Consider the following 13,625-nt stretch of genomic DNA (forward strand, 5'->3'; position numbering starts at 1 on the left):
CCCGGCACTCATAAACTTCTCAATGAGAATAGGACGAATACCCGCCTCCGCTGCGACCATCGGCATTCCCTCCGCCGCTGCTGTGTCCACCGCGACCGCCATACCCACGGTTATTTCCGCCGCTGTTACCAAACTGCTGAAACGACCTTCCACCGCCGTTACCGTATCCGCCGCCGCCACTATTGTTGTTGTACATACTATAGGTTCCGCCGTTCATACCACCGCCATGTCCTCCCTGTGAGTTTGATCGCAGCCCGCCTCCACCGCCACCACCTCCTGGCCCGCCTGTGAGACCCATCGCGGCCGCCATGGCGGGTGACGTGCGGTCCTTGCCCCAGCTGCACCGCATCGGTCGCCCGTGTACCTGCACGCCCGACAGTCTGAAGATTGCGAGCGCGGCCGCCTCGTGCGAGTCCATCCGCACGAACGCGTATCCTCGATCCGGCTGTATCCGCACGTCGACGATATATCCAAAGTTCTGGAACAATGGGATTAGATCGTTCTGTGTCGTGTACGGCACGAGGTTGCCCACATATACTGTGGTTTGCCAGCCAGGCGACTGGGTCAACACCATTTCGTAGCTTTGTTGCTGCTGCATGTTGCCGCCGCCGCCGTGGTACATCAAACCTGCGTAGCCGCCTGAGCTCATCATCATCGACTGCATCGGTCCATACATGCTGTTCATCCCCATAACGCCCACGCCAAGCGCACCGCTCATGCCACCGTTCATGCCGCCGCTCATGCCGCCGCTCATGCCGCCGCTCATGCCGCCGCCCATGCCCATGCCAACACCCATGTTGGACGCCGCGCCACGCTGGTTGGCCCAGTTGCAGCGAATGTTGCGCGTGCCGAGATACTCGCCATCCATTGTTGAGAGTGCCTTCTCTGCATCTGCACGGTCACGGAATGATACAAAACCGTAGCCTCGCGACCGACCTGTCTTAAGATCCCACATCACGCGGGCTTCGGACACAGTGTCGAATGCCGAGAACGCCTGCGCCAGGACTTCATCGGTTACTTCGTTTGAAAGGTCGCCAACAAAGATGTTAAAGTGTTCTGCCGATGAAAGTTAGCAAATATGATATCCACGGTTGCTGACATGCTCTTACGTGAAGTGTCCTCCTTCTGCGCAGTATTGTTGTTGTGCGACTGGTACGCCCAGTTAATCTTGATCTCGGACTGATGAATATGCCGCCCATTCAGCGTCTGCATCGCAGTTTGCGCGGCGCTTGGATCATCGTACTCGACAAAGCCGTAGTTGAACCCCTTATGGTTCTTGTCGGGGATAATCTTAACGCTTTGCACATGTCCCGCGACCTCGAAGATCTCCCGCAACATGTCGTCGAGCACACGCGGGTCAAGTCCGCCAACGTAGAGCACACGACTGTTGATCTCGCCTTTGCGCCCGACCTGAGCTGGCTGCTGTTGCTGTGATCCTGCAGGCGGCGCGAAGGAGGAGGATGACGCCGAGGTGAGGGGACCACTGCTGGTAGGCGTGACTGACATGATACGATCGGAAGATGTAGACGCGTCGGAGAGCACGCGTGCGGCGGTGATAGTCGCTGACGAGCTCTTTATCATGCCGGGTGCAGATGCGGTCGCCGACTTTGGCGCTGTCATTATGGCGGCGGACGAGGAGGGAGGGGGTTTCTCCGCCAGCAATGACTTTCCGGACGACGCTGGGGCCGACGACATCGACGTGATATCAACGATACAGTGCCCTGCGTCCTCTTCAAAGAGCAATCTCACGCTACCAGATCAGTCCCTGTTCGCGTTTGTCACGGCGTTGTCGTCGTACAAGGGGGTATATAGCAATGTACCGAGGCGCGAACTTTGGATGGTGCTCCTTCGAAACGGTACACGCGCCAAATGCGCGCTGCTGCTGGTCGTCTCGTACGTGCGTGGATCTGTTCTTTTCTGGATCTTTCCTCTTGCGATCTTAACGACGTGTCGGGAGATTTCACGTTCGCCGGATCGCGAACGGATTTTCTTTGTCTTCACGACACAGCAGAGCCGAACACGAGACCCATTATGTGTAAGAATTCACGTGATGCACTGCGATTTCTCCCAAACTGCACGATCACTTCGCTCTTCGGTCGGTCTGTTCCCTCCGCAGTTGTAACACCTACACTTCACCGGAACAATGCAGCAGTCATATACGCAGCCCCTTGCGGATCCACTTGACCGCATCAAGGTCGCCTTTGGCGTACGTTTAGTTCTATCACCTTGTTGCCGTCGGCGCGTGTTCTAATGATGTACTATATAGGATATCTTAGTCTCAACAGCAGACCTCTCCCGCGCCGCCGCTTCTCCCCCAAATCCACTGTGAGCTGCCGATTGTTGCCAGTACCGTTAGATCAATTACTGAACTTTGAATGTAAAGAGTTTATCCGTATCCGAATAACGGTGCAGTTGCGGCACTCGACAAGTCAATCCAAGCTTTCCACACTGCTCTCGACGCAGTCGAGATATCTCTGGTACTTTCGACAACTCTTACCATATCAAACTGAAGCTCACACTGTTCTAGATTGATGCGCGGGATATTATTCAGCGTGATCTGCACCGCGTGCAACAGCTTTCTAGCGCCGGCGTCGTAGCACCAGTACCCGCCGCGACTTCCGCTGTCAACACAACGGGCAAACCTGCGGCGGCGGTTCAGCAGCAGCATATGGACGACATGATGGCTCTTGATGCGTCAATGAGCTCTACTGCGTCATCGACCACTGCAGCGACGACAGCGCCGATGACGGCGGTAGCCGACGATATCAGCGCGCGCTCGTTTGCTGATCCGGAGTACTATGGTGTGTCGCCGCATACGTTGATTCATATCGAGTGATCCCGTTTTGGTGACATTTGTCTTTGTGTGAGACACCGGTGTTTACGACGCCTACGTCGCGGCATGCACAGGACAAGCTCCTGTGGGAAGTTAAACGGGCTCGCGACCGCCTCCTCCACATGCTTTGGGACCAACATGACTGTGCATCGGGAACAACTGATTCACCGACGCCCAGACGCGCAGAGGGTCCGTCCCGTTCGCTGGAAGCGGCAACAAATGTTACGTCCTTGGTCTTGGATACCGTCGTCTACATATAAGCCCACTACGATGTGTGGCACGCGAAAACAGATTTTGTATTTGCACAACTATTCCACTCATGTTGGTTAATAAAAGACAGTATGATGTACAGGAACACAGTTACAGCGAAATCGGTCGCTAAAACAAAAAAACACTCCAGGCCGAACCTGACCCCAGTCCAAAACACAAAAAGAAGCCGAAAGTTAGAAATCAGGCATATTTTTAAGTAAATACAGAGAACAAGGAGAAAAACAACAGAAATGTATATATATGCCTGTGAAGGTAAGTGAATAACCCAGAAAAGTAGCAGTGCCGTGCAGCTGTGGTATGCAAAACAATGAAGTGGTGGTGGTGGTGGTGGTGGTGGTGAATGCGCGGCAATCGCTAACGGCAAATGCGGGTGTGATAATGCGAAGAGGGGCCGTGGAGATGGGAACGGACGTGGAAGTCTGATGTGAAAGAATGCTTGATGCAAGCGACTCAACATCGATAAACGCCGGGGTGACAAAAGGGAAGCACTGAACAAGTCGCTCAGCTCGTTGGCAAGGACTCAATATGGGCGGTGATCTTCTTGATCTCTTCTGCAACCGGCGCCGAATCCGGCTTCTCGTCAACAATCTCATCCAGGTCCGCAATCGCATTTTCGTCCTCGTTGTCCTCGACCACCGGTTCAACTGGCTGTGGCGCGTGGTTCTTGCGAATCATCTCGCCCATGCGGGGGTCGAATCGCACGACCAGCGCAGTGAGATTATCCATGCTCCCCCGCGCGAGTGCATGCGAGATGATCATCTTGCTGGCTTCCTGCGGGTCCTTCACACGCCGCACGAGGTTCACAATCTCCTGATCTGTACACACGTCCCACACCCCGTCGCACGCGAGAATCAAGAACTCGTCATCGGGCACCATATATGTCTCCGTCGTGAACGGGTGGCTCGTGACATACTTCTTGATGTAACTATCTCCCAGTGCGCGGGTGACGGCAAGAATGCCGTTGACACGCCCCGCCACGATGACGCCGCCGGTGTTCTTGATCCGCGCAGCCTCGATCGGATCGGTGCCCTTGTGATCATACGACAGCCTCAGCGCCTTACCCCTGCGGCACAAGACCGCACGAGCATCGCCCGCATTGGCGGTGTACAGCATGCGCTCGCGTACCGTACTCTCGGCCTTAACCGCCATCGGGGCAAACTTGTTGGTGCCAGAGATCGTGTTGCGTCTGTGGTGCGCCTGTTCGTGGCTCTGATGGTACGACGAGTGTGGGCTCGTGGCTACCGGGTCCGGGATCGGCGCGTGCGAGTTCTCGGACTTGCCGTCGCTGCTTTTGATCCGGATCAGCTTATCGAGACTCGGCGCGTCCTGCGACATCAATTTCAGTGGGACAGCAGAAACCCGATCTTCCCAGCGCATGACCGCGACGACCGCAGTGCACCCCGCGTTCTTAAGCGGTAGCCGCGCTAGCTTCTCGTCGGCGTCGGTGAAGGTGCGGTCGAGGACCTCTGGCACCGAGGCATGCGGATCGTGTTTCAAGTGCTCGTCGAGGAGCGTGTGGAACTTTCGGCCGCACCATTGTGCAACTTCGGCGCCGGCGTGGCCGTCGAACACCGCGAAGTAGCCTGCGTCGTTGGAGATGTGTCCGCTACTGTTGCTGCCGATGGGAAACACTGAAGGCGGTGGAACAGGGATCGGCGGGAGTGATGCTGTTGTTTCCACTAGTGTCGGCGCGGCAGCTTTCCCAGGAGCAGAGGACGAGGACGTGGAAGAGGTCAGCGAGCCCTTGGCGCGCGAGAGTAGCGAGAACGCCTTGCTGCTGCGACTCTGTGTCGAGAAATGCGCCGACTGTGCGGCAGCATGCGCCGGTAGTGGCTGGACTGCGCCAAAGTCATAAACAATTGCGTATGCGTCCTCCATGGACATGCGACACTTGAGGTTCTCGTCCTCCGAGACGCCGACGGAGAAGGTGCCGGCGAAGCCCATCGGGGGGACAGTACTCATGGGCGAACCTGCGACGGGAGAGACCGCGCCAGCGGATGCAGTTGCCGAGCCGCCGAGGCCATGATTGGAAGTGGAGATGGGCGAAGTGCTAGCGCCGCCCTTTGGCAGCTGCTTAGCACGGCGGGACGCGAAGGACATGGGTGGTGCTGACGACGATGCTGACGCGGACTGCTGCTGTTGGGCGGTGGAGAGGGAGACGGAGCCCGGAAGCGGGAGCTGCTTTGCGGCGGCGGCGGAGCCACTGACTGAGCCCGCAATGCGCGAGAGCAGCGAGGAAGACTGGCTGTTGCTTCTGCGGCGGGCGGCGGTGGTGGGAGCGGGCACTGGAGCGGGAGCACCGGGAGCTGAGTGCTGCGGCGGCGGCGTATGGTGTGCCAGGGCGGCGGCAGTCGAGGTGAGCGGGCGGAAGCGGAAGCGTAGGGTAGCGGGCGATGTTGCGAGAGACTGGCTGACGGCGGGTGTGGGAACAGCGCAGAAGCGGTTTTTGTGTGGGAGGTGGTGCGGGCCGGTGCAGGACGCTAGCAACATCAGATTAACGCGATACGCGTTTCGAACGGCGGCGACTCGCTGTGTAGTGCGCCAACTCCGCCGGAGATGGGCACTCGCTCGAGGGGCTCGTAGTAATCACGTGTTTCTCCGCCTGCGTCAGCTGGACAGCGGATGCAGCGGCCGCATTGGCGAATGCGCGTCTCACATGATAATGAGTGACAGCCCGCACGATAGCTGACAATACTTCGATCCTGCTGTCCTAATGCTACAATTGGCAGCTAGCCATAGGCTAACAGAACAAGAACTAGAGCCGTGGGGTTCATGCGCTAGCTGTAAGCTGTAAGCACGAGTGTTTCGTACCGCACTCTTCTTCACGAAGTTCACCGGCCAAACGCAGCGTCCAGCGCGACCGAGGGTAATCCTACACACAAGTGGACGCTGCTGGCAAGTCCACCGTCCCGCCTCCGTCTAGCCACTCAGTCCTCTGCCGCAATGGCGTCCTTCTCACACACCCCATCCATCTCCATAACCTCGCCATCGCGCACCTCCTCCGACAAATCCTCCACTTTGCCCTCCGCGCTCACCCCCGCGTCTATCCGCGCCTCCATTGTCCAGCGCCGGCCGTCAATCTACGACCGCAATCTCAATCGCCGCGCGCCCGAGCTCGCGTTTTCATCGTTTGCGTTTTTGTTTTCGGAAATGGTGCAGTACTCGCAGAAGAATGTCACGGGCATTCAGGAGCTGGAAGCAAAGTGTGTATCTTCTTATGCTCACACGAGGATCACGACGTACTAACGCGATCTATCGTTAGACTCAGTCAGTATGGATACCACATCGGTCAGCGCGTGCTTGAGCTCTCGGTTGTACGCGACATCAAGAACGCAAAGCGCGAGACCCGCGTGCTGGGCCTGCTGCAGTTTATCAACACCGTCATCTGGAGAGCCATTTTCGGAAAGCCCGCCGATGCGCTCGAGAAGTCCAAGGACAACGAGGACGAATGTAGGTTTCGCACTAGCACTTCCTGGCCAAACTTGTTACTGACACATACACCCGACAGACATGATCATCGACAATGACCCGATTGTTAACAAATTCATATCCGTGCCGAAAGAAATGTCGTCGCTCAACTGCGCGGCCTTCCAAGCCGGCATCGTCGAGGCCGTCATGGACGGCTGCCAGTTTCCCGCGCGAGTAACCGCGCACTCAGTCCCGGCCGACATGTTTCCGCTAAAAACCGTGTTTCTCGTGAAGCTCGACCCGATTGTGCTCGAGCGCGAAAAGTACATGCGATAGATTTGGGCTTCGGTTTCTTTGATACACATTCGGCATCGGCGTTTTTTGTTTTGTTCACTGTACCATATTATACACGTATTCACCTACTTTTTCCGCTTGCTCGGGTGCAGATCGCGCAGGCCACCAAGTTTGTCCTGTGCGCGCTTGTTGAACGTACTGCGGGTGTCAAACCATGGCGAGTCGCCCTGCATGGACGTGTCCTCCGCGCTGAGATGCGTCCATTTTGACCGACCGCGCTTGCCAAAGTCCTCGCCGCGAACCTGCATGATCTTCGGCAGCGCGGTCTTGTCTTTGACTTGGTCCGCGACCAGCTCGCTGTAGTCCGTGCGCTTGACGACGTCGGAGTCCTGGTAGAAGGCGCCCTTGTGGTAGTATTTTTGCATGAAACCCATCTTGTTGCCGCTGTTTTTCTTCTCCTCGCGCTGCTGCCGCACGCGCTCCATGCCTTCACGAGTCTTCTCATCCTCGTCCATATTCCGCCGCTCCTCGAGTTCGCGCAGCTCCTTCTCGCGCGCCTCGAGCTCCTCGCGCTCGCGCCTGATCCGCTTGAGTTCGCGAAGTTTCCAAGCCGCGCGCTCAGCAGGCGGATCGATGTCGTCGGTATCGTCCAGGTCGGCGAGCTCCTGCACGATGGTGTTCTCTGCGTGCAGGCTGGCGCGCGCGTGGGCGTCCGCGTCGGCGCGGACTTGCTGCTCGATGAGGTGGAGTGTTTCGTCTTTCTTTTTGGCTCTGTGCTCTTCAGTAGTGGCTGCGACGTCATGGACAAGGCCGAGTGCTGTGCTGGCTGCCTGTGCTGTTCGTTTGCTTCTGTGGAAGTGTTAGCATGGTGGGACACGGGTGGGAGTGGCCACGACGTACTTGGGAATGAAGACCGGCCGCAGCAGCACAGGCTTTGGCGCTTCCTCCTCGCTCTCGCTCGCGCTCGCTTCTCCACTGCTCTCCTCCTCGGACGACGCTTCCTCCTGTTCAGACTTGCTGTGCCTCTCATCATCACTGCCACCCTCCTCCTGCGCGCTGACTTCTGCCGACGTCGGTCGCGGCAGAGCTGATTTGTCTTTTGGCTCGCTGACCCGCGTCCGTTGGAACCGATTCTTCAAATCAACCGTCTTCAGCTCCTTAATGACCGGCTTATTACGCTGCCTTCCGTGTCCTTCGTCGCCACGGTCGACGCTGATGTAAGATATCGCTTCATCGCCCTCGTGTTCTCCTCCGTGCTGCCGAGGTCCACGTCGTGGCGACCGTCGACGCTCGTCATCGTTGCGCTCTGATTCAGAGCCAGAAAAGTACGACGAGCCCGAGCCTGTGCCTGATGGCGACGGTGAGCGCGAGCCGGACTCGGAGCGCGGTGAAGACACAGGCGAGGGCGAGCGGGAGGTGCGCTTGCCGGGGAAATACCGCGTTCGTTTTGGCGGCATCGCGGATGTAGGAAACGATGTGACGTGTATAGGGAATATGTCTATGCGAGCGTGCTGCGTGGAAACTTTGCGCGGGGCATCGGTGCGATGCTGCTCTGCAGTGCAGCTGTCTGTGAATATGAGGACGGGAAACTCTAATTTGAAGACGTGCGGCGCAAGCGTTGCGGACCTGCGCGTGCGTGTCCACGTGACACACAATACTAGCACGTTCTTCTTCGCGCGTTTGCAGCGTGCACTACGCACAAGGCTGTGCGGTGGGAGGCTTGGGACTAGACGGAGTACGAGATGCATCGAACGACAGAGCAAGTGTCTGCGGAATGATTAGGGGCTGCAGCGAGAGTCGCGACGGCAAAAGCTCATTGCGCAAAGACGACATGCTGTACGCAGATGCAGCACTCTACAAAGCATGGATGCACGCGGAACATATGCCGAAAGCAGCGTGTGCGGTCTCTAAGAGACGAGGTGTACGGCGCAAGGATCGCAGCGTGTCACCTCGCTTGCCCTTGCACTTGAAGAGCGAGTCAGCGAGGCTTCCGCAACCCATGTGCGATACCGAACGGGCGGCCGCTTCTCGGCGAGGGGCGGGTCGAGCCGACGGCCAGAGTAGACTTGACAGGTAGTGAGTGCACCAGACGGTGCGATATCAGCGGATGCGTGGAACCGGCTTAGTGAGCGCTCATGTAAGCGCTCAGCAGCCGGTACGTGCTCTGCCAGCTCGCAGAGGCAGCGGTGCGTGAGCCCGGCACCCGTGTCGGTCCATCGCGCGAATGCGACGGCTGCTGGAGGGAGAACAATCGAGCGAGGTCTATGGGACAGGCAGGGGCGTGTAACGAGAGCAGCAGTCGGCTTGGCACAGCGTGCCGCCACTGAGAGACGAACGCACTGTAGCGGCGCGCGGATGGAGCACAGCAGAGCCGTGGCAGAGAGCGGGAGGAAAGCGGAGCGCACGTGAAAGCGTCAGAGCGAATGCGCACGGCTGCGCGCCGACGCGGGAGAGGGCGAGGGCGAGATCGGAACTCGGAAGGAAGCCAGAGAAGCGGCAGGCCTCCCGCCTGAGCAAGTGCCCAAAGCAGCGAGCGGGGCAGTTGGGCAGGCCGAGAACGGAAGACAGTGGATACGGCCGGCGGTTAGGCGCAGGGAGTGGAGTGGACACCGCAGCAGAGTGCGCTACTTGGCCCTCAGACTGTAGGGGCACCGTGGCTGCAGCAGCAGCAGCAGCAGCAGCAGCAACAGCTAGTCTGCGTGACAGCGCAGTCCGCCTCGCAAGTCGTCAGGAATGCGCGCGGTGACGCGTCTGCACAGGATATACGGAAACGGGGCCGTCTCCAAACACGTCTCACTTGCGGTCTGTTTCTTTTTTTTGTCTCCGCGGAGAGTCGAGGGAGTGGGCCTCGTGGCTGGGCTGCCTGGACGTCCCATGGCCAGCGTGAAAATGTGGAAGAAGGACGGCCGGAATAAATACGCCCCAGGCGGCGGCTTAACGCCGGGCAATGGGAACGTGCGCATGCGGGGGCGTCGCCGCACGCCGCGCGGCAGGCACAAGTGCGGTGCGTGCGGGAGGGTTGGCGCCGCAGCTCGCGAGACAGCGCGCGCACTGGGCAACGCCGAAACTGAGGAACGCCGAAAAGCGCATGCACTGTGATGTGCGGGACGCGCGCGGCGTGCGCGGAGCTCATCGTGCATAGGAGGTGCAGCTACAGCGGCAGGCGTGCGGAAGGACGATGCCCGCGAAGAGCAGGGGAGGAGCGGCGCCGCCGGTCGGGCGCGCGGGCTGCCGGGGCACGCGACGGGGCGGAGGGCAGAGCAGCGCGGATGCGACGCGGCGGCGGTGGTGGAAGAGGAGGCGTGGAGGACGTTGTGGTGGGGGATCTGGAGGCGGCGAGGGGGGACTGGGACGGGAAGACGGAAGCGGGGCCCGGGGCAGAGGAAGAACCCTGGCCCTGGAGCGTCGTGGGCTGCGAAGTGCGGACAGGGCTTTGTTACGGGCTTCGTCATTTTGCTGTCGTCTAACTCGCTCGCGCGTCGCCTCGCGAGCGCGCTGGCGTCGTTCCCACCGCCGCTTCTCTTTCTTCCTCTCTCTTCACACCACCCCTCCACCACCGCCGCCCACGCCGCCCCCTCGTCCAGACCGATCCGCCTCCTCCCGTCCCGCACCGCTGTCGCCACTCTGGCTCTGTTTCCTGTGTCCGCGCTCTGTGCCTGCGCGCCTGCTTCCCTCGCCGCTCCCGCCCGCCCCATCGCCACCTGACACCGCGCCGTCCTCGCCCCGCTCATGGCCTCAACCACAGCGCCTTCCCTTCCGCGGCCCTCGTCCACGCGCCGCACCCGTGTCGTCATCTCCTGCACAGAGTGCCACCGCCGCAAGCAAAAGGTGAGTAGTGGTCGTTCCTTCCTGCGCCCGCGAGGCGCTTGTGCGCGCCGTGTGCGCGCCGTACCCAGGCGACCCCGCGTTCGCCAACCCCACTGCTGACGGCCTCCTTTTTTTTTTTTTTAGTGCGACCGCAAGCAGCCCTGCAACCAGTGCATCGCCCGCAAGGTCGAGTCGCTCTGCCACTATGCCACCCGCCAACCGCCCCCAGCCTCCTCGCCAACCGCCGCCCGACCACAGCCCTTCGCGACCTCCGCAAAGCTGGGCGCCGTCTCCGCTGCTCTGCAGGCCAAAGCAGCGGCCCTCTCCTCGCTGAAGTCGCCCGCTTCGACCGTCTCCATCAGCTCGTCCAACCCCTTCTCCGCGCCGGCCGCGTACCAGCATGAATATCCCGCAGAACTCCCGCCGCTGCAGTCTGCGGCTCCTCCCGGCGTCGCTGCCCCGCCAGCAACGACCACCGCAGACACAGCGCTCTCCCACAAGGCGTCGTCGACTTCGTCCTGCGACTCGCCCAGCCCCAACGCCGTCGTGCATACTGCCTCTTCCACCACGACAACCGAGTACAGCTCGCCGACGACCGCCGACGGCCTTTCGCCCAAACAGCCACAGATCCACGACATGCGCCCCCCAGCCCTCTCGGGCTCCATCTCCAGCAGCGACGACGAGCGCCGCCGCATGGACTACACTAGCGACGAAGAGTCCGAGTCTGCTTTCGACCACTCCGACGACGACGACGAGGATTACGACGTCGTCGACGTGCTCGGCTACTTCAAGTCTGGCGTCTCCAACATCGCGCGCGACATCGCCGAACTCAAGCTGTCCCCCAAGTTCATTTCCTCTGCGGATTTCTACACCGCTGGCGGTGAATGGAAGCCAAAAAAGCCCACCTCTAGCCGCAACGCAAAGGTTGTCGCGCGCATCCTGCGCACCATGCCTCCCCGCCCTTACGTTGAACTGCTCATCAAGATCTTTTTCTGTGAGGCAAACTTTTATCAGTCCACCAATGAGCTCCAGTTCTGGGACTCGCTCAATAAATGGTGGCGGTCTGAGAACCGCACCGACAACGTCGGCATGGCCGCGCTGATCTTCAGACTCATGTCGATCGCGCTGCAGTTTGTTCCCGAGGAGCATCTCGCGACGGTGCGTCAGATCGACTATTCCCTCGAGTCGCTCTCCAACGACTACTCGCAGTGCGCTTCCGAGCTCGCGGCGCTGCTGCCGGACTGTGTTGACAAGGTGCTCGAGAGCATGATGAAAGCCGCGTGGCTCAAGTACGAGGCTCGCATGAAGGACAGCTGGTACTGTGTGGCGACCACTGTTCGCATGGCGCAGGAGATCAAGCTCCACATCGAAGAGCCAGACTGTCCGCCGACGTATGAGCGCGAGCGCCGTCGCCGGCTGTGGTGGACTATCTACTACTGGGATCGGTGTATGGGTCTCATCCTTGGACGGCCGATCATGATTTCGGACGATATCTGCAACGTGCCCTTGCCCCTCGATCTTGCGGACGACGCGTTCTTCCCCGAGGTCGTGATTCCCAAGAACCCGCCAATCACAATGTTCACCGGCCGCCTACTTTCGTTCAAGCTGCTACAGTTCATGGCCGATCTCGATTCGAACCCGCAGCGCCTGTTCCGCAATCTGACCATTTTCACGGCGTCGCTGCCGCCGTACTTCTCGATTCATGCGCCCGACACCACGCTCTATGATCGGCTCCCGTTCTTGATCGGTCACCGCGAATCGCTCGCGACTACGATCTGCATGATTCTGTGCGCACTCTATCGACGCAAGATCGATATTCCCAACCCGCTCTCATTCTGCTTGCGTCTGCTGACCGCGGCCGACCGTATTCTTGGTATGTCGCGGGACCACCAGTACCGGCAGTTCATGATCGTGTATTCTAATCTTGAGCCGTCGGTACTGATCTGCCGCGAGATTCTCAAGATGAGCGGCCGGCTAGCCGAGGCTGCATTCGTGGTGAGCTCTGACCGCAACGGCAACACGATCGACGTGTTCATGTGTCTAAAGGCGGTCGACGGCGCGTTGCAGCGCATGAAACTTGTCCGGAACAAGAACAAGATCGCAGTGAAGGCGTATAGGATTCTTAAGGAGCTCGTGCGGAGAGTTAAGATCCAGGTCGAACGGGAGAAGACCCGCTACGTGCAGCTCAGGAGTGTGCAGGCGATGCCTGCGGACACTCAGGCCGAAATGTACGGGTCGCGGTCTATCCCCGCTGTGAGCGCTGCTGCCGCGAGTCCCGCAGTATCAACTTCATCTGGTGCCTCGATTCAGACACCATTTAACCTGAGCGCGTCGCCAAACACGGTGATGGTGAACAGCGCAGTCGAGGGAACCATGAGCACAATGCCTCAAGTAATCAACATGACCGATCTTGAGGATACCATACTGGACGACTCTATGCTGCGCATTCTTCAGGGACTGAGTTCACAAGGTGCAGATGTGCAGCAGCTGGACGATCTCGCTCTCGGCCAGCTGGCATCGGTTCGACCGGACCTGATTTGCGGCAAGGTGCCGATAGTGATGCCGATTCCACCGAGCATTCACGACGGCGGCAACCACTCGATTGCAGGGTTTCAGTCCGCGCCCATTCCTGATGGCGCTTCTGCTGGCTCGTCAACAGAGCAAGAGCAGCTGCAGGAGAACCTGATGCAGATCGACCTGTCTGAGTTTGAGCGGATGGATATGGACGACGAGGTGATGTTTTCGTGGGCAGAGGAGGTGCCCGAGGACTTCGAGATGCCGTCGAACGTATCCGTGTCAGTGAATCAAAACTACGGAGTGTATGTCTGAGGGTAATCTACCGTGTACTTTATTTGGGAGGGCTTCATACCGAAAAGAATATGCAGAGTTTGCTTGCCTGTTTTGTATGTGTGTGTTTTGTCTAGCTGTTTGTTGGCGTACCCGGGACCTTTGAATAACTAGTTACTGTTGTACTACGACCATGACGAGACTGTACACGAGCAATGACGATGGG

The 13,625-nt window shown here is 59.2% G+C and overlaps 5 protein-coding genes across 5 annotated transcripts; 2 read left to right on the forward strand and 3 right to left on the reverse strand.

Annotated features, from left to right (window-relative positions):
• Nucleotides 1-19: 19 nt before the first annotated feature.
• On the reverse strand, nt 20-1,506 carry V1518DRAFT_436698 (uncharacterized protein; the record flags this gene model as incomplete). Its single annotated transcript, XM_066906303.1, has 2 exons — nt 20-1,056; nt 1,110-1,506. 2 exons carry the CDS (start codon nt 1,504-1,506, stop codon nt 20-22), a joined length of 1,434 nt encoding a protein of 477 aa, XP_066761041.1.
• Nucleotides 1,507-3,108: 1,602 nt separating this feature from the next.
• V1518DRAFT_411322 (phosphatase 2C-like domain-containing protein) lies at nt 3,109-5,603 on the reverse strand. The gene has a single exon (XM_066902821.1). The coding sequence runs from the start codon at nt 5,591-5,593 to the stop codon at nt 3,605-3,607; it is 1,989 nt and encodes a 662-aa protein (XP_066761042.1). The 5' UTR covers nt 5,594-5,603; the 3' UTR covers nt 3,109-3,604.
• Nucleotides 5,604-5,963: 360 nt separating this feature from the next.
• Nucleotides 5,964-7,048, forward strand: V1518DRAFT_411323 (NO signaling/Golgi transport ligand-binding domain-containing protein). The gene is made up of 3 exons (XM_066902822.1): nt 5,964-6,306; nt 6,366-6,553; nt 6,612-7,048. The coding sequence occupies exons 1-3, from the start codon at nt 6,047-6,049 to the stop codon at nt 6,845-6,847; spliced, it is 684 nt and encodes a 227-aa protein (XP_066761043.1). The 5' UTR covers nt 5,964-6,046; the 3' UTR covers nt 6,848-7,048.
• On the reverse strand, nt 6,931-8,262 carry V1518DRAFT_425425 (splicing factor, Prp19-binding domain-containing protein; the record flags this gene model as incomplete). Its single annotated transcript, XM_066905915.1, has 2 exons — nt 6,931-7,654; nt 7,706-8,262. 2 exons carry the CDS (start codon nt 8,260-8,262, stop codon nt 6,931-6,933), a joined length of 1,281 nt encoding a protein of 426 aa, XP_066761044.1.
• A 1,849-nt stretch (nt 8,263-10,111) lies between these two features.
• On the forward strand, nt 10,112-13,614 carry V1518DRAFT_411329 (uncharacterized protein). Its single transcript, XM_066902823.1, has 2 exons — nt 10,112-10,633; nt 10,757-13,614. The coding sequence occupies exons 1-2, from the start codon at nt 10,535-10,537 to the stop codon at nt 13,439-13,441; spliced, it is 2,784 nt and encodes a 927-aa protein (XP_066761045.1). The 5' UTR covers nt 10,112-10,534; the 3' UTR covers nt 13,442-13,614.
• Nucleotides 13,615-13,625: the final 11 nt, after the last annotated feature.

Source organism: Limtongia smithiae (assembly GCF_038497785.1).
Source record: "Limtongia smithiae strain NRRL Y-17922 unplaced genomic scaffold V1518scaffold_2, whole genome shotgun sequence".
Classification (NCBI taxonomy): Eukaryota; Fungi; Ascomycota; class Lipomycetes; order Lipomycetales; family Lipomycetaceae; genus Limtongia; species Limtongia smithiae.

What these genes read in the sequence shown, in the direction of transcription:
- V1518DRAFT_411322 (XM_066902821.1), bottom strand. Translation starts at nt 5,593, where the DNA reads ATGTTGCTAGCGTCCTGCACCGGCCCGCACCACCTCCCACACAAAAAC.
- V1518DRAFT_411323 (XM_066902822.1), top strand. Translation starts at nt 6,047, where the DNA reads ATGGCGTCCTTCTCACACACCCCATCCATCTCCATAACCTCGCCATCG. An exon ending in ATTCAGGAGCTGGAAGCAAA is followed by an intron (nt 6,307 to 6,365) that starts GTGTGTATCTTC and finishes ATCTATCGTTAG; the next exon opens with ACTCAGTCAGTATGGATACC. An exon ending in CAAGGACAACGAGGACGAAT is followed by an intron (nt 6,554 to 6,611) that starts GTAGGTTTCGCA and finishes TACACCCGACAG; the next exon opens with ACATGATCATCGACAATGAC.
- V1518DRAFT_411329 (XM_066902823.1), top strand. Translation starts at nt 10,535, where the DNA reads ATGGCCTCAACCACAGCGCCTTCCCTTCCGCGGCCCTCGTCCACGCGC. An exon ending in GCCACCGCCGCAAGCAAAAG is followed by an intron (nt 10,634 to 10,756) that starts GTGAGTAGTGGT and finishes TTTTTTTTTTAG; the next exon opens with TGCGACCGCAAGCAGCCCTG.